Raw genomic sequence first — 19,383 nt, 5'->3', positions numbered from 1 at the left:
AAAATGGATAGCGCTAAGGACGCTCTTTTTTGAACACCGTGTGCTTTTTTTTCGCACCCTTTTCAATTCAGTTTCATTTGAATACCGCATCGGGCATCCAGGAGAGGTGAATGTGCGTGTGTCGGAAAAACGGGCGCCCATTTTGGAAGCCCGTTTTTTCGCGCACGATATTGCATCAGCCTGCTGGTTTGCAGGCTTGGCCATGAGCATTGAGACAGGTGAGTTCTGGTCAGTCTTAAGCCTGAGGACACACAGGCAGCAACACCAAATAACATCATAAAATCATAAAGGTTTTATTTTCAGGCACATCACAAGAAATATACTTTAATTAAAAAAATTGTTGGGGGGAGGAGGAAGTTCCTCTGATGAAGAGTTCGAAATAAGAGGGCGTGTCAGTCAAGCCAGCGATTTCACCGGTTTAAGTGGCGCTGGGCGAGTCTTTTTATTTGCTTATCCTAGACCTCAGACCCGATGCACTATCGGGTCAAAAGCTGGTAGGGACCAGGAGTTTGGAGTATCACAGCTGCTCCGGGACAGTGTGTCCGCGTTTGAAAAACGTGAGCTCTGGTAGGAAAAGAGAGATCATGCTTGAGACAAAAAAAAAAATCACTTGTGTTCCACAAATCTTTAATTCCTCATCTTTCACTTTTACCCCAGGCACTTTCGTTTTCACATGTTCACAGCTGACCGGGAAATTAGCTCAGCCAGCCACCATGTTCCCGTGCGAAAAAGGACATATCCGTATTGTGAAATGAGATCCAAACCCTGCTGGCTTCAAGATTTTGTGTGTGAACAACAATTCTTCTTTCTTTCATCAGCAGCACACGCGTTCATCAGTTAAACTTTAACCGAATAAACTTTCAAGTAAATCCACGCCAGCTCTCCACTGGCCTGGGAAAAGCTGTGCAAGCAAACGTCTGTAAACCCCTTTGGCTCCCCGCCTCCCGTGTTTATTGCTGTGCAAAACCAGCAGGAGCCCGAGAGCCGAGCCTGCAAGCCAAACCGTATCCCTCTCCTAAGTAGCCATGGCCTCTCTTCCCCAGCGCAGCTTCCTGGGCTTTGACTTCAGCACGCAGCAGGTACGGGGAGGGAGGGGGGCTAGGCATGGTTTGCCAGCGCCGCAGAGAGCCAGGTGGTGGCGAGTAATTAAGACGTTAGCAAGCCGGAGCATGGAGGGGAGGGAGTTCTTCCCTTCCGTTCGGTGGGGCTTGATGAGGGCCTTGCTGGATGCGAAAGAGGAGCTCGCTGTGTTGCTGCCTCCGCCCCTGCTTTTCTGCTTCGCTCTCCCCTTCTTTCATGTAGCTAAGCTGCGCCCTTGCTGACTGAACGGGAAGGGCCATGACGAGAGTTTGACCGTAAATGTTAGTGCTATATATTACAGCAGAAGTAAAAGAAGTACATTAACTACCCGTGTGTATTTATATAGCAACAGAGTTGTACAGGCATAGAGGCCCATTTGTACTAAGTATATTTTCGCATAGACACAAATGGGGGGAAAAAAACATTTTGTGCATCTGACTTTGTTACTTGACTGACGTTTTCTTGCCAGTACTTCCTGTAAAAGTCTTTTGAAGGTAGTGTATCATAAGCTCTGCAGACGTTACTCCATGATGCATCAGGAAAATTAAACTCTTTTGAGTAATATATTACTAAGAAAGAAATCTTTAAATAATTCTGCTAATATTATTTTTAAGGTACTGTTATTCATTTAAAGCCTTATGACGGCAGATAAAGACCAAAGGTCCATCCAGTCTGCCCAGCAGGTTGTGTTTTGTAATAACTGCTGCTCCATGCAGGTTACCCCCATGCCTACTGTTGTTACAGGGTAGTACCTGCTGCTCCCTGGCTTTACCCACATGCTTGCCGTTAAGGGTAATAACTGCCACTTTGTGCAGGTTATCTCCATGCTTGCTGTTAAGGGAAGTAACTACAGCTTCATGTAGATTACCCCCATACAGAAATGTTACACCTAAAGTTAACATAAGTTACCCATTTTTACATAACAGAGGGAAACAAGACCTGCAGGTCGCTTCTTTCCATCCCCCATACAAAACACACAGAACAACAGTATGGATTTAAAACAAGGCCGCAGTTTATTATCAACTTGACCTGAGCCCTTTAACTTATTAACATTATAACCAAAATATATGCCCCCCCCCCCTTTGTCTCTTTCTTCCCCCTCTTCACTTACCACTGCGTCCCAATGGTAAGACTCTGACATTCCCCCCCCCTCCCCCTTTGCTCATAGGCCTTCCTGTGTAGCAGCCCCAAGCTACACGGGTCTTTCCCCCTCCCCCTCCAATAACCTTTACAATACAATGCAATACACTTAGGGCTCGGGTTTTCGCCACAAACAAAGATAACAGTTTGGTTATCTTTGTTCCCCCACTGTGGCCCTAGACATACCGGATTTGTTGCTCCAATCCTTCCTGCAATGCATTATTGAACAAGTCATTCCCGATATCAGAAAGGTGGACCCCATTGCTCCTGAAAAACCCGCCGATCAACTCCCACGACCAGTCATGCCGTATCCAAAAACCCCCTCTTTTAACCAGCCATTTACAATTTGGTGATTCACTTTTTTGACAAAAAAAAAACAAAACAGGGGTGGGCAAGAGTATGTATAATTAACAAAGAGTTCATAAGCTATAGGTATTACCAATTATTAGGCTTATTCAATATTTGTTGATAGATAATGTGGCTTTCAATGCATACTTCACTTTCAATACATATCCAACATAGCTCTCTGCTTCAACAGCAGGGGAGAGAAAAACTAATACTTCACACATATCCAGCATAGCTCTCTGCTTCAACGGCAGGGGAGAAGTAAAACTAATAGTTCACACATATCCAGCATAGCTCTCTGCTTCAACGGCAGGGGAGAAGTAAAACTAATAGTTCACACATATCCAGCATAGCTCTCCTCTTCAACGGCAGGGAGAAGTAAAACTAATAGTTCACGCATATCCAGCATAGCTCTCTGCTTCAACGGCAGGGGAGAAGTAAAACTAATACTTCATGCATAACCAGCATAGCTCTCTGCTTCAACGGCAGGGGAGAAGTAAAACTAATAGTTCACGCATATCCAGCATAGCTCTCTGCTTCAACGGCAGGGGAGAAGTAAAACTAATAGTTCACACATATCCAGCATAGCTCTCTGCTTCAACGGCAGGGAGAAGTAAAACTAATAGTTCACGCATATCCAGCATAGCTCTCTGCTTCAACGGCAGGGGAGAAGAAAAACTGATACTTCATGCATATCCAGCATAGCTCTCTGCTTCAACGGCAGGGGAGAAGAAAAACTGATACTTCACGCATATCCAGCATAGCTCTCTGCTTCAACGGCAGGGGAGAAGTAAAACTGATAGTTCACGCTTATCCAGCACAGCTCTCTGCTTCAACGGCAGGGGAGAAGTAAAACTAATAGTTCACGCTTATCCAGCACAGCTCTCTGCTTCAACGGCAGGGGAGAAGAAAAACTGATACTTCATGCATATCCAGCATAGCTCTCTGCTTTAACGGCAGGGAGAAGTAAAACTAATAGTTCACATATATCCAGCATAGCTCTCTGCTTTAACGGCAGGGGAGAAGAAAAACTGATACTTCACACATATCCAGCATAGCTCTCTGCTTTAACGGCAGGGGAGAAGAAAAACTGATACTTCACACATATCCAGCATAGCTCTCTGCTTCAACGGCAGGGGAGAAGAAAAACTAATACTTCACGCTTATCCAGCACAGCTCTCTGCTTCAACGGCAGGGGAGAAGAAAAACAACCAATAAGGGCTGAATAACATAGTCTGGGTAAATAAATAAGTATGTGTGTAGCTTGCTTATTGCGGCGGTTACTACCCCTAACTAATCAAGCTTGATATTTCACTTGGACGCAGCTCCATCACTGCTCTCTGCATTAATGGTGGGGGTGAAAGGGAAATAGAACCAAAGGTTACTAGGAGCCAAGAGAAACAGATAAGTAAGAGAAAAAAAGAAGTGTGAGGCTTGCTGGGCAGACTGGATGGGCCGATTGGTCTTCTTCTGCCGTCATTTCTATGTTTCTATGTTTCTATATATGTATCCACTTTCTGCCCCAGGACCTTATGGTTTACCACCCTTACTAAAGGCAGTATTCTGTCCTTGATTGCGGGGTGTGCTCCTCCATAGGAGGAGCAGGCGTGCCTGAACTTGCACTCTGGAAAAAGATATGTGAGCTTGTTAAAGCGCCAGCATATGTCCGAACTTGCCCCGAACCCTTTGGTACTTGTCTCATACTTACGTCCTCCCCCTGACCCTCAAAAGGACCCACTTTTGCCACCGCTGGTCGTGTGTCCCCCCCCCCCCCCCCCCCCCCGTATTCCCACTTTGGTTACCACCGACTCCCCCCCCAACACCTGCACTTTTCCCTGTGCCAACTCCCTTAATGGTCATCTGGGTGAGCCACAGATGAATATCCTGAGTCCCCCAGGACATAAACCTGTTCCCCGCCATCTTGTCCCGAAACTTTTCATCATAGTTGAGCCAGGCCCAACCTTCGTAATCTTTAAATGCACCTAAGATGCTGTCTGCATAGGACAGCAATGCCCCATACTGTGTCGGATCAAAATGTCCCACCACACTTGCTAGCCTTAAGAAACCCCTTGTTCAATTCACAATATTTTTGGAAATTTTTGGCCCTGAACTTTCCTTTTTGTCCTTCTTCCTGGCTTTCTTTTTATCCTTTCTCCCCCCCCCCCCCCCCACCTTCCTTCCAGTAATTTAAAAATATTCACAAATCTGCGTTCGCGAATCTGCTTCACTAATCTCCTCGGCACCTCCTCCCACAATTCCATTAACGATGCCAGGGCAGGATGACCCATGTCATGCTTAGGCCCCTCTGCTAGCACCGCCCTCTCTAATGGCCCGAACTCTTCCGAGCTAGTTGAAGACGTGGACGAACTGGAAGAATTAGAAACCTTTGACCATTTCTTCTTCTTGGCCTCCCCTTTGGCATACTTCTCCTCGCTTCCCGTAATCTTACCTGTCCCTGCTCCCGACGCATATCCCAACATGTCCGTTGGCCCTACAGTCTCCTCCGATCGCTTTCCCATTTGGTCCACCGGCCTCTGCTGCCGCACTTGCTCTCTTCACGCTTCCTGCTTCGATGTTCCTGGCAACGCTTCATCCGCCGGATCTGCAAAAGTCGCTGCCTCCTTTTCATCCCCTTTACCTTTAGTCGCACCCTCACCCCCATGTCCCTTACCCGTGGTACGTGGCACTATGAAACGCCGCTCCTGGCCTGTAGCCCCCTTTACCATGCCCTGCCCTTCCGACAGCCTTCTACCCTCCTGAAAATCCTCATCCCTTTGCTCACCCCCGAAATCCAAATGCCAACCCCCTATGCCACCCCTATCACCAAATTCTGCCCTATTGCGAGATTGGGAGCTAATCCTGACGCGTGAGTCCATGTATTGGCCCACGATGTCCGCTATCAGATCAACCGTCAGTAATCCCTGGACCCCTGGCTTACATGGGGCAGAAAAGGGGTTAAGGGAACGTGGACTCCCACGACGCTCTGTAGTACATCCCCTGATGGCACCTACTACTTTGTCCCGCCCTTTCTCAATCATTTTCCCCCTTACTCCTTTAGTACTAACAGAATGGCCTGTAAGCGTGCCCTGCAGGGGCAGGGCTGGCCTGGATCCAGCAACCCTCTGTGTATCTAAACTCCCTCCTCCCAGCGGGGGCTGCGCTGGCCTGGAAATAAGAACCTTCCTATTATCCAACCTCCCTCCACCCATATTTGGCCGACTCCACCACTTTTGGCGCCGCCTGCTGCCCAAATCCCGCCCCCACTGGGCCCGAGGCCGGCAAGGCCTGCCGCTGCGCGCTCCGGGCAGCCTGACCCATTTTCCCTTTGCCGACAGGCCGGAGGTAATAATTTCAGGGGGGGAGAAAGGCTGGGGCGGGTGAATGGGGTGTGAGCTACGATAGGGGGCGGGGCCATCTGTGGTATCAGGCAAGGGAGGGAGCCCAGCACCTGATACATCTAAAGAAATCTCAGCCTCCCAACACGCAGAGGAGGAGGAAGAGGGAGATGAGGAACGAGGGGGAGCGGCCTGTGCAAAAACCGGAGGGTCAGCCGACTCCAGGCCGCTCTCCCCTGAATCCGAAAAAGAGGTCGCGGGGGGGGGGGGGGCTGTGTGGGGGGGTAGTCGGACTGGCAAGGAAGCCATTGGGAGGGGGTGTCCCCTGGATTGGACTGCTTAACGAGGGGGGCTGGTCTGCAGAGGAAATCGCCGCCTCCCCGAAGGCCTCGCCGCCGGTCGACACCGATAATCCCCTCCTCATCGCAGGTCTGTTGATCACTGAATGGGCTCTAACTCGCTTCATTCTTGCTAAACGCTGGAACAAAGAAGGCAAACCGAATCAAAAACCCGCGAAAAAACCAGAAAATAGCTGCGGAGCAAACGCAGAAGAAAACCTGCTGCTTGCTTCGCTGCTACTAGCTGACTGAACGCAGCTCATCGCGCCAAAAGCCCTTAATCTCCCTAACTCAGCCAATGAGGATGCAGCAATTCAAAATTGTTGCCATCCTCATCGGTTGCTCACCCTCCCCCTTGCCCCCTCCCTCCCCCCCCGGACCTAGCCCACTCCCTGCTGCTAGCCCCATGTTATCTGCGGCAGCACGAGACAAGCTCGTGCTGTCTTCATTTTTCATCCTCTATCCTGTAGGGATCTGCATGTAGTAAGTATTTTCCCATAGAGAAAAAATGAGACAGAGGCTCCTTGAACAGGATTCCAACATCTTTACACAATGTGATCAGTTGATAAACTTGCGTCGGGATGGACAACAGGATTATTAATTTTTGTGCCCTGTGGGGATGAATTAAGATTTCTTTCTAAACATTGGACCAATAAGAAAACAATACATAAGAACATAAGAAATACCATACTGAATCAGATCAAGGTCTATCGAGCCCAGCATCCTTTCTCCGGCAGTGGCCCAGCTAAGTTGCAAGTTTTTTTTTTTAAATTTATTTCTTGTTATTCTGCCTTTCTAGTTAAAATCTAAGCAGTTTCCAAATTAAAATACATCGAATCAAAAAATCAATAAAAATGTTATACTTAATAAAACATATACATCAAATCAATAAATATTACATACAGTAAAATAAAATATTAATAAAATATTCAGGTCTAATTGACTAGCATAATAAAATGTACTCGTGAAAATGTCCTTATTACTAAAACTTATGAATATTCTCCAGTTATTAATTATTAGATACAGGATAAAAAAACAACAGTAATGATGACCCATTAACCAGAGAATATCAGAATGTCATTTTTACCTTGCAGATCCCATAAAGTAGATCTATATCCTGTTCCTTTTCCTCCTGCTAATCATGGGATTTCTCTGCTCCACAGCTGCCGGAGAAAGAGGTCACATCTCTTTCATGACCTCACTCTTGGGGCCTGATGGCATCTTACCCAGCAGGATTTACACCAGAGTTTGTTCTGGTAATGTGCCAGGCCTTCTGTGCTATGCAGAAACCTGGGGCTGTGGCTGGGCCTTGAACCCTGGACCAGGCGTCATTGGATAGAAAGAGTGGGGCCCCTAAGTGCTTGAGGGTAGCTCTTTTTTTTTTTTTTTTGGCAGTGGCCTTATTGGCAGACGCAATGTATGACCTGGTCAGGTTTTCCTCAAGGTCAGTAACTTCTGGGATGGCTACCAGGAAGCTCCTCGGGCTCCAAAATTGGGCAGTGAACTCGATGTCCAAGACACACCTCTGTAAGCTCCATGTAGAGAAGGACTACTATTCAGAGATGATTTAGAAAAATTGGTAAAGGATTTGAGTAAGTCCAAGCCCCAAAGACTCCCAGAGGACAGGGGTTGGCCAAATGCACAAGGGTTTAAATGACAGCATTTTAGGTACCAACATAAGATTAAAGTTTCAGCTCTAGTGACTTGCCAGGTGGCACAAGGTAAGTCTCAGTTCTTTCAGGGGGCTAAGAGAGCAAGGGCAGACCTCTACAATGATATCCAGCTGGCCCCTCTGACAGTATTACAGTAGTCAGATGCCTTGGACAGTATTATGTGGAGTGGGCCCAGATCACTATAAGGGGGGTAAGCACTCAATTGTGTTTCCCCAGTCCCAAATGCCTGTGAAGGATCTGGAGACTATAGTTCCAGTTCCTTCACAGGAAAGGGGGCAAAGAACATACTCCATTTATTTCATGGTTCCAAAGAAGGATGGTACTATATGTCCCATCCTAGATCTAAAAGGGGTCAAAATGTGATCTAAAAATGCTTGAGAGTACCCCATTTCAGAATGGAGTCTCCACTTGGACATGGCAGCAGTAAGAAAAGGAGATTTGAATTGTTGCATCTGACAGCGGTCTACCTCTGTATACCTATCAGGCCCTCTTTTCAAACTCTGCTTTGGTTTTGCATGTTAGGCCAGAACCTCCAGTTTCAGGCCTTGCCTTTCAGGCTTGCAATTGCCCTAAGGACCTTTACCAGTTGCTCTACACAAGTAGGGGATAATGGTGTATCATTTTCTGCATGATTAGCTCATCCAGAAAACCAGGAGGCTTCAGCCACAGTGTTCCAGCTTCTACAAAGGCTGGGCTAGGCGGTGAACTACACAAAGAGCAGTCACTACAATTCTTAGGCGCACTCTTTGATACAGCAAAAGCATGCATGTGTTATGCTCAGGCTTGTGAACCCTTGGGCCGACGGGAGGATGGTATACCTTAGGAGGAGAATCCTTAGGATCTCCTGTCGGGGTGGCGAGGCGAGACAGAAGATATGACCGGCTGACCCTTGGCACTGGAGACTGAGGCAACTATGGTGAAGGCGAAGAGTCGAGACATCGGAGAACCAACTGGGTCTTCGCCACTGGAAGCCCGCGGTCCCCCCAAGAGGAGCCCATAGGGACCCGGGCCACTGGGACTTAGGTGGACCTTTGAGAGGTCAAGGAGTAGAGGACGGTGCAAGGGCTAACTGGAGCTTCACCCCTGGAAGCCCGTGGTCCCTCCGGGAGGAGCCCGTAGGGATCCGGGCCGCTGGGACTTAGGTGGGCCCTTGGAGACGATGGTCCAGAAGAAGTCCAAGGTCAAGTGCAAGAGGGTCATCACTTACCAGTCCGAGGTCACACACCAAGGGATCGCCGCTAGCCAATCCAAAGTCAGGAACCAAGAAATCAATGAGACGAGACAGGAACCAGGAAGCAAGGATCCGAAGCACAAGAAGACTCACCGAAGCAAGCAGACCTGACCAACCACGGAAGTTGCCAAGTCAAGGAATGAGCAGAGGAAGCCTCCTTTTATACTTCCTCTGCTCTGGCTCATAGGAAACAGCTGAGGTCAATTAAAGGGACGAGGCCCCTTTAAATCTAGGAAAGAGGTGCGGCCTTGCGCCTAAGATGGCGGTGGCCATCTTGGATTTTGGCCACAGAGGAAAGGCTGCCCGATGCCGCGAGGGAGGAGCAGGGACAGCTCCCAGCCCGGCATCCACCACAGAGGACCTTGCTGACACACGGGGTCAATGGGCATTGGGCTACAACATCTCCCCTGATGCTGCCACAGTGGGTCGCCGTTGCGGCCAGGTAGGGGGCCGCGGTCGCAGACATCTGTGGCCGCGGAACACAACAGTACCCCCCTCTTTAGGGCACCTCCCCAGAGGCCTGGGTTTAGACGGATGGTCTCTATGGAATTGGTCAAGCAAGCCCCGGTCAAGGATGTTGGCCAATGGCTCCCAGGTGTTTTCTTCGGGTCCGAACCCCTCCTAGGCTAGCAGATACTCCCATTTCTTTCGATGCTTTCGCACATCCAACACCTCTCTGACCTGATAGGTGAGGTCATCCTCAGAGACGATAGGTTGGGGAGTCGGAGGCGTACTGGAAAGCCAAGATAGTACCAGAGGCTTCAAAAGGGAGGCATGGAATGTGTTGTGTATCTTGAAAGAAGGCGGTAGTCGAAGCTGGTACGATACTGCACCAATCCGTCGAAGGATGGGAAATGGCTCAATAAATCGAGGGGCCAGTCGCGCTGATGGCAGCTTCAGGCGAATAAACTGGGTGCTCAGCCACACCTTTTGACCAGGTCTCAGAGGCAGGTACGGTCTCCGTCGCTGATTAGCATACCTTTTTGCCACGTGACTGGCTTTAATCAGTGTGTGCCATGTAGAGACCCAGAAGCGGTGCAGTTCGTCTGCTGATAGTTGGGCTACTGGAGACGTGATAGAAATGGGAACCAGCAGCGGTGGGCGTGGCTGCTTCCCATAGACTATCTGGGATGGAGAGGATCCAGTAGCCGTTGAAAGGTGGGAATTAAGTGCAAATTCCGCCCATGGGAGCAGACTTGCCCAGTCGTCCTGTTTCTCATTCACGTAGATGTGGAGAAACTGCTTTAAGGTTTGGTTCGTTCTCTCTGCTAGACCGTTGGTCTGAGGGTGGTACGCAGACGTATAGTCCAGAGTGATGTCAAACTTCTGGCAGAGGGCCCTCCAGAATCTGGCAGTGAATTGGGGGCCTCGGTCTGAGAGAATGCTTCTTGGAGGACCATGTAGTCTAAAAATGTGCTAGACGAACAGCTGGGCCAACTGTGGTGAGGACGGCAACCCTGGGAGGGGCACGAAGTGTGCCATTTTACTAACTCGATCAATGACCATCCATATGACAGTGTTCCCACTGGATGGAGGCAGATCGACCTCAAAGTCCGTTGCAAGATGGGTCCAGGGTTCCGAGGGAGCTGGTAATGGCTGAAGCAAGCCTGGGGTCGAGCCTGGAATCCTCTTATGATGGGCGCATGACTGGCAGGACATCCTTGTTGACCTTGGGCCACCAGTAGTAACGGCGAAGGGTCTGTAAGGTCTGGTGTTATGACCGGAGCAACGAGAGTCATGAGCCCACGCCAGAACCTGTCTCCGCAGGTGCAGCGGAACAAGGGTTTTCCCAGGAGGGATGGTCGTGGTGGTGGACAGCAGGACCCGTGATGGCTCGATAATGAACTGTGGATCATCAGGCGTCTCCACAGTCTCGAAGATACGAGACAAGGCGTCAGCCTTGAGATTCTTCCCGGCTGGTCTATAGCGTAGAACAAAGTTGAAGCAGGTGAAGAATAATGCCCAACGTGCCTGCCGAGAATTGAGTCGCTGTGCCCGATGTAGGTACTCAAGATTTTTATGGTCCGTGTAGACTGTAAACTGATGTTGTGCCCCCTCCAGCCAGGGACACCATTCTTCTAAGGCCACCATAATGGCTAGAAGCTCTTTATTGCCAATGGCGTAGTTCCGCTCTGCCGGGGAGAACTGGCGAGAGAGGAAGGCACATGGGTGTAGCTTGTGGTGTGTCGAAGTCTGGCTCAGAACGGCCCCCACGCCCTCTGAGGATGCGTCCACTTCAATGACGAACAGCCGTTGCGGATCCGGATGGCGAAGGCACGGCTGTTGCATGAACGCTTCTTTGAGTCGGAGGAAGGTGGCCTTCGCTCCCGGAGGCAAGTTCTTGGGGTCCATGCCTTTCCGGGTCAAGGCTGTCATCGGGGCAACAATGGATGCATAATGGGGAATAAAGGACCGATAATAATTGGCGAAACCCAAGAACCGTTGGAGTGCCTTCAATCTGGATGGTTGCGGCCATTCCCGAATGGCTTTTAGTTTCTGGGGGTCCATACGGAATCCCTCACTGGAGACTATATATCCAAGGAAGGGAAGGGACTCCCTCTCAAAAAGGCACTTTTCTAGTTTTGCATACAGTTTGTTCTCTCTTAGACGTTGTAGTACCTGGACGACGTGCTGATGGTGAGTGGTCAGGGAATCCGAGAAAATCAAGATGTCGTCAAGGTACATGACCACACACCGATACAAGAGGTTGCGGAGTATATCATTCATGGTGTTGTGGAACACCGCTGGAGCATTACAGAGCCCGAACGGCATCACTAGCTACTCATAGTGGCCGTCTTGGTTGTTGAAGGCCATTTTCCATTCGTCTCCCTCCTTGATGCGAATCAGATTATAGGCCCCTCGGTGATGACCCTCGCACCTTGCAGATGATCGAAGAGCTCGGAGATGAGGGGCAAGGGGTAGTGGTTCCCAGCCCCCCGCTGGGAACTTTGACTTGTGAATAAAACCCCTTTCCAGATTCTCTTTGATGTATTGAGTCATGGATTGCGTCTCTGCAGGCGAAAGGGCATAGGTATGCCCCCGAGGGGGCTCAGTGCCCGGGAGGAGGTTGATGGCACAGTCGAATGGTCGATGAGGTGGGAGGATCTTGGCCTTTTGCTTGGAGAAGACATCTGCGTACGAGGCATAGGAGACTGGCAGGCCCTGAAGACTGGTGAGGGCAGTGGAGCATGAGACTGGAATCACCGATTGGAGGCAATTGTCATAACAATTCGGCCCCCAGTGGGATAATTGCAAGGTCTTCCAGTCGAACTGGGGACCGTGTTCCTGGAGCCAGGGAAGACCCAGGACGACAGGATGTATGGAATGCTCCAAGACATGGAAGGGCAATCACTCACGATGAAGGAGTCCAACCCTCAACTAGACGGGTTCTGTGATGTGTGTCACACATCCCGGGAGGGGTTTACCCTGGATCGATGAGATGACCAATGGAGCTGGAACACGGACCTGTGGAATTTTCAAGTGCTCCACGAGGCTCTTCATAATGAAATTGCCGCCAGCGCCAGTCTACCAGAGCTAACCTGTGGAATTCACCAGCCGCAGACGTTAGCGCCACTGGTAGAGTTAGTGAAGGTGCAGGTGAGGTTAGGCCCAGGAAGAGACCTCATTCAGGTCCTAGGCCCGGGAGTTTCCTGGCCTTGCTGGGCATGTGGCAATTTGATGGTCCACCGCGCCGCAGTAAAAACAGAGTCCTTCCTTCATTCGCTGCCGGCGCTCTTGTGTGGAAAGTCTCCCATGGCCCAATTCCATGGGCTCGTCGACCGGTGTTCGGGAGGCTACCAAGACACCCTTGGGAGAAGGGGAGTGTCGAGGACGCCTCGAAGGAGTTGCGGCTTTCGATGTCGTCTGGGCCTCTTGGCGCCGCCGATCGATACGCCCTGCCAGTTCGATAAGGGCGTACAAGGCCCGCGAGCTCGTCCTTGATTCAGGGGCTAAGCCCCTGAAGGAAGATGGCATGTAGGCAGTTGGGGCCCCAGCCGAGCTCCGAAGAAAGCGTCCGGAAATCAATGGCGAATTCGGCCAATGTCCTTGAACCTTGGCATAGTAGAAGCAGTTTGGGCCCGGCGGAAACCTTCTGCGTGGGATCACCGAAGCTCATCCGGAAGAGCTCCCAGAACTCTTTCAAATTGCTCAGAATGGGGTCATCCCGTTCCCACAGGGAGGAAGCCCACTCTAGGGCCTTCCCTTCGAGGAGAGAGAGAATGAAGGTGGTCTTGGTAGCGTCGTCGGGAAAAAGGGCCGACTGCAGGCGGAAGTGCATGTTGTACTGGTTAATGAAACCGCTATAGGCCCGGGGTTGCCCCAAGAAATGTGGCGGTGTTGGCAGGCGGATTATAGAGCGGCCCCCAGAAGCCACAGGCGGAGGCGGCAGAGTGGGGTTCATGGGCCCCTACGCCTCGAAGTGTTGGTTCAGGCCCTCCACTGCAGAGACAAGGGCATCCAGGGTTTTTTGCTGGTCCATCAGATACTGGGCCATTTCCGGAATGGCCTGGCGAGCGGACGCCTCCGCCGGGTTCATGGACTTGGCAATCTGTTATGCTCAGGCTTGTGAACCCTTGGGCCGACTGGAGGATGGTATACCTTAGGAGGAGAATCCTTAGGGTCTCCTGTTGGGGTGGCGAGGCAAGACAGAAGATGTGACTGGCTGACCCTTGGCACTGGAGACTGAGGCAACTATGGTGAAGGTGAAGAGTCGAGACGTCGGAGAACCAACTGGGTCTTTGCCACTGGAAGCCCGCAGTCCCCCCGGGAGGAGCCTGTAGGGATCCGGGCTGCTGGGACTTAGGTGGGCCCTTGGAGACGATGGTCCAGAAGAAGTCCAAGGTCAAGTGCAAGAGGGTTGTCTCTTACCAGTCCGAGGTCACACACCAAGGGATCGCCACTTGCCAGTCTGAAGTCACACACCAGGAATCACCGCTTGCCAGTCTGAAATCACACACCAGGAATCACCCCTAGCCAATCCAAAGTCAGGAACCAAGAAATCAATGAGACGAGACAGGAACCAGGAAGCAAGGATCCGAAGCACAAGAAAACTCACCGAAGCAAGCAGACCTGACCAACCACGGAAGTTGCCAAGTCAAGGAATGAGCAGAGGAAGCCTCCTTTTATACTTCCTCTGCTCTGGCTCATAGGAAACAGCTGAGGTCAATTAAAGGGGTGAGGCTCCTTTAAATCTAGGAAAGGCGTGGCCTCGTGCCTAAGATGGCGGCAGCCATCTTGGATTTCGGCCGCAGAGGAAAGGCTGCCCGACGCCGCAAGGGAGGAGCAGGGAAGGCTCCCAGCCTGGTGTCCACCACAGAGGGCCTCGCCGACGCGTGGGGCCAATGGGCATCGGGCTACAACGTCTCCCGCGATGCTGCCGCAGCGGGTCACCGTCGCGGCCAGGTAGGGGGCCGCGGTTTCAGACGTCTGCTGCCATGGAACACAACAGCATGACCCTGATACCCAAGAGGGTCACCAAAATAATCGAGCAAGTAAGGGTTATTCACGCCCTAAATGTATCTAGGGCAGGGGTGGGCAAGTCCAGTCCTCGAGGGCTGCAAACCAGTCGGGTTTTCAGGATACCCCTAATGAATTTTGTCACGATCAGGTCCCTCCGCTCAGCGTGCTGTGGGGCTTTGCTGGGCTTCAGGCCTCTGGCTTCGGTCCTAGGACACGTCTTGTCCCCTTGCACAGCTCAAGCATAGCGCTGCTATGGACTCCTCACAGCCTCTAGTCAGAGTGCCAGGCCCAGTCCTGGCACTCCCAAGCAGTACACAGAAAAAGGATCTTAATCAATAAGGAGTTTAATGTGGTGCTGTAGCTCAGTGGCTGCAGCCTTATATTAATGCGGGGTTGTCCTTACAAGCCCCAGGGTACACAGCATTTAAAACACAATTCCCTTCCCGCCTGTCTCATACATCCATACAGCAATACAGGATTTACCATCCCCCAACCTCCTGGTTATTCCACCTCCATAGAGGAACAGCTGGAGCTTTCCTCTCCCCAGCTTACCTCCATCTCCTCCTCCAGAGACTCCGAGGAGCCGGGCTTTTGTGGCCAGCTCCACCACGGGGGCACGCCCTCTTCTTCAGCCTCCATAGAGCATGCTGAGTCATAGGGATCAGTCCCAATTTCCTCCACCTGTTCCTGCTCAGGCTCCAGCCAGGGGTCAGGTGTTGGTTCGGGGAACCTGGGAAGTGTAGTCTTTGCTACCTTCCTCAGCGCCCTCCGGTGGCTAAGTTTGGTACCACTAGCTTCTGCTCGGCTGTGTCCCAGCTGTTTCTGCCCCGGGCCAGGTCGTACTGCATCACACACCCCCCCCCCCTTTTAAAAACCCTGGAACTCCTCACCCGAGTTCCAGTCTTCTCCCCCAACCGGGAAAGGAAATCAGCATTAACATGATCCCTACCAGCTCTGTGTCTAACCTCAAAGCGATAGGTTTGGAGGGTAAGATACCACCTGGTTAATCGGGCATTGGACTCTTTCATGACGTGCAACCATTTTAAGGGTGCATGGTCCGTCACTAACACAAAGGGGCGTCCCGCCAGGTAATATTTTAGTGTTTCAATAGCCCACTTAACGGCTAGACATTCTTTCTCAATAGTGGCATATTTTTCCTCATGGGGGTGAAGTCTCCTGCTAAGGTACAAGACCGGGTGTTCCTCCCCTTTGTCCACTTGGGAGAGAACTGCCCCCAACCCACACCCTGAGGCATCCGTCTGTAACAGAAATGGTAACGTGAAGTCAACCGCCTTCAACACGGGATCTCGGCACAAGGCCCGTTTAAGTCTCTCCACCCTCTCTACCTCCAGTGGGCCCCACCGCAACTTGTTTGGGGTCCCCTTCCTTAACATGTCATTTAAAGGGGTGGCCAGATCTGCAAAGTGTGGTATGAACCGTCTGTAATATCCAATGAGCCCTAAAAAGGCTCGGAGCTGCTTCTGGGTCTCGGGCAGCGGGTAATCCTGAATGCACTCCACCTTATCCAGCAAGGGTTTCACCAACCCTCGCCCCACCAGATGTCCTAGGTATTTAACCTCTCGTTGGGCAATCCTACATTTAGCCGGGTTGGCCGTCAACCCCGCATCCCTAAGCGACTGCAGTACCGCTCTAACCCTTTTAGATGTGATTCCCACTCAGTGGAGTATATAATGACGTCGTCCATATAGGCCGCTGTATATGCTATATGGGGGCGTAACACCAGGTTTAGGAGGCGCTGACAAGAAGCCGCAGCTCCTTGCAGTCCAAACGGCATACGCACGAACTGAAACAGCCCTGCTGGGGTAGCAAACGCTGTTTTCTCTCGCGAGGACTTGGCCAAGGGAATCTGCCAATATCCCTTGGTCAGGTCCAGGGTGGTTAAATACTGAGCCCGTCCCAGCCTCTCTACTAGTTCGTCAACTCGTGGCATGGGGTAGGCATCAAAAGTGGATATCGCGTTAACCAACCGGAAATCTATACAGAAACGTAAAGTTCCATCTGGCTTAGGCACCAGGACAATGGGGCTACACCAGGCGCTACTGGACTCTTCGATGACCCCCAGTTGCAACATCTCCTCAACCTGCCTTCTAACCTCATCCTGCATGGCTTCAGGGAGGCGATAGGGCCTCCTCCTAACCACCTGTCCTGGCGGTGTTGTTATCTCATGCGTGATTAGCGTGGTTCGTCCTGGCAACGGGGAGAACACGTCCTTGGCCTGTTCAACTATCTCCTGTATTTGGGCTCTTTGCCTGGGAGTTAGCTCCTCTCCTATCGGGACCTCGACTTTTTTACTAAGTTCCCTTACTTGTGGACCTAAATCCACCTCTTCCTCGGATATCGTATCCGCGGACATACTTTGCCTCTCTACCCAAGGTTTCAGCAAATTGACGTGATACACCTGGGGTCGCTTAAGTCCTACCTTGACTTGATAATTTAGGGGCCCCAGGCGCCTTAAAATTGTCCCTGGGCCCTTCCACTTGGCCAAAAGTTTGTTAGGGGACGTAGGCACCAATATTAAGACCTGATCTCCCTCTTGAAATTCCCGGTCCCTAGCCCCGCGGTCGTAGTAGGTCTTCTGCCTTTCTTGAGCCTGCTCGAGATTTTCCTTGGCCAAACCCAGGGCAGTCTCAGCATGCTGCCTAATACCCCCAATGTAACTTATGATGTCCTGAGGTTCCGCCTCAGCCCCTGTCCACTGCTCGTGTATGACATCGAGCAGACCCCGGGGTTGTCTCCCAAAAATAAGTTCAAAAGGTGAGAACCCTGTGGAAGCTTGGGGCACCTCCCTGGAGGCAAACAACAAGAATGGGATGAGGCGATCCCAATTACTAGCATCTTTTTCTAGACAACTGCGCATCATGGACTTCAGGGTTTGATTATAGCGCTCCACTAACCCATCAGTCTGGGGGTGGTACGCTGAAGTTCGTATATGTTTAATACCGAACTGGGCCCATAGGCCTGCTAATTCCCGGGACATAAAATTGGTACCCCTGTCTGTCAGTAGTTCACGTGGAAAGCCGAACTGGCAAAATATCCTTATCAACTCCGGGGCTACCACCCTTGCCCCAGTAGACCTCAAAGGGACGGCCCACGGAAATCTGGTCGCGTAGTCTAATACCACGAGAATATACTGATGACCGCGTTTACTTTTTTCTATCGGTCCAATGATGTCTACCGCTACCCGATCCATTGGTTCATGTACTACCGGCACGGGTACCAGGGGTGCCTTAGGGGGGGCCCTTGGGGCGACCAACTGACAGTTGGGGCACGAGCTGCAAAACTTCTTAACTGTGCTGTAAATACCTGGCCAGAAGAATCGCCGCTTGACACGGGCTAAGGTGCTATGCAGGCCCAAGTGTCCGGCCAGGGGATGGTCATGCGCCAGTGACATAACTTCGGGTTGAAACCGTAGGGGCACTAACAGTTGTTTATGCGGTCCCTGTCCCTGCAGTCCTTCCTCTACCCTGTACAGTAATCCCTTCTGGACCATAAAGTAGGGGTATATCATAGCCTCTTTATTAGCAAGCTGTTGTATAGATACTTTAGCCTTTTCCCAGGCCACCTTCAAGGCTGGGTCCTTAACCTGCTCCTCTTTAAACTCTGGGAACTGTGCTAGCAGGGAGCCTATCATTTCTTTAGTGGACCCCTCGTCCTCACCTTCCTCTGGGCCAGTCTGTCTCCTCTTCTCCCTCTTTCTCTCCGCTCGGGGCTTACGACTAACCCCGGGAGTTTCCACCACCTCCCCCTCCTCAAAGGGAAAAATCTCTCCTAGAGGGGGTTCATGCTCACGTACCTCTTGTGTCTGGGCTTGGGCTCTTGTGGTTATCAAAGTTTGCCTGCCCGCCAACACCTCCGCGAGGTGCCTCCACTCTCTCCCCAAAATGAGGGGCACCGGCAATCCTTCCACTATGGCTATCTCTACGATGTCCTCATGGGTTCTCCAACGTACCAGTACCTCATGTACCGGGTACCTAACGGCCGTACCATGTACACATCGTATCACCACCTCCCCTTTTTGGGCTTGGGGCATCTTGAGTCCCAAAGCCACAGCCAGTTTCTTAGAGAGCAGTGCCTGATTAGTGCCAGTGTCTATTAAGGCCTGCACTGGCTGACCATTAACCCGAACCTGCTGAAAGTAGGGATTCGGGTCTCTGGATACTGCTTCCTCCCTTCGCTCCGGTGGGTGGGCATATGCGGTAGCTAAGCGTGGACACTCCCTTTTGAAGTGCCCAGCTCCCCCACAATGGAAACATCGCCCTGGGGCCGGCCTTACCCCCGCCTCCCGTCCTGGGCCTGTCTCTTCTTGCGGTCCACCCCTTCCACCGAGCACCTGTAAGGGACCTCTCTGATTCCTTGCAACCCCTGGACTACCTGCCTTGCTCAGACCTGGTCCTTTAGACCCTTTCTCTTTGTTGGAGGATGCGCCACCTCCCATAGCTGCTTCTGCCTCCAAGTATCTCTCTGTATTCACTATCGCCCTCTCGAGCCCACTTGCTCCTTGGCGAATCACCCAGCTCCTCATTGGAGGGGATAGTGCTTCTATATACTGTTCTAGCACTATCAGCTCCATGAGCTTAGTCACCGTTTTCCCTTCGGGTTCTAGCCATCTATATGCGAGGTCCTTCAAATGCTGGGCCAGGGCCCGAGGTCTGTCTTTCGGCTGTAACCAGGTTTCCCTGAATTGGCGCCGATACCAATCCTGGGTTATACCCAGTCGGTCCAAGATGGCTGTCTTCAGCAAGGCATAGTTCAAGGCCTGC

General features: G+C 51.3%; 1 protein-coding gene and 1 long non-coding RNA gene across 5 annotated transcripts in view; one reads left to right on the top strand and one right to left on the bottom strand.

The window, feature by feature from the left end:
- Positions 1-271: 271 nt before the first annotated feature.
- LOC115084083 lies at positions 272-784 on the bottom strand. The gene is made up of 2 exons (XR_003854467.1): positions 653-784; positions 272-564 (listed from the first exon to the last, which is right to left on the bottom strand). It is a non-coding gene; the product is annotated as an uncharacterized LOC115084083 (long non-coding RNA).
- The window catches only part of XYLB (xylulokinase), a 326,783-nt gene continuing 307,775 nt past the window's right edge, over positions 376-19,383 (top strand). For 2 of the 4 annotated variants that reach the window (XM_029588419.1, XM_029588420.1), the window contains exon 1: positions 951-1,079. In XM_029588419.1, coding sequence (XP_029444279.1) covers positions 1,026-1,079 — 54 coding nt within the window. In that variant the 5' untranslated portion in view covers positions 951-1,025. Of the gene's footprint in view, positions 558-657; positions 1,080-19,383 lie in introns of those variants that run through there. The other 2 variants (XM_029588417.1, XM_029588418.1) reach the window with 2 other exon arrangements.

The sequence above is a fragment of the Rhinatrema bivittatum genome, chromosome 2 (genome assembly GCF_901001135.1).
Source record: "Rhinatrema bivittatum chromosome 2, aRhiBiv1.1, whole genome shotgun sequence".
Lineage (NCBI taxonomy): Eukaryota > Metazoa > Chordata > Amphibia > Gymnophiona > Rhinatrematidae > Rhinatrema > Rhinatrema bivittatum.
Note: the sequence above shows the minus strand (reverse complement) of the source record. Positions and strands in the feature narration are given on the sequence as shown.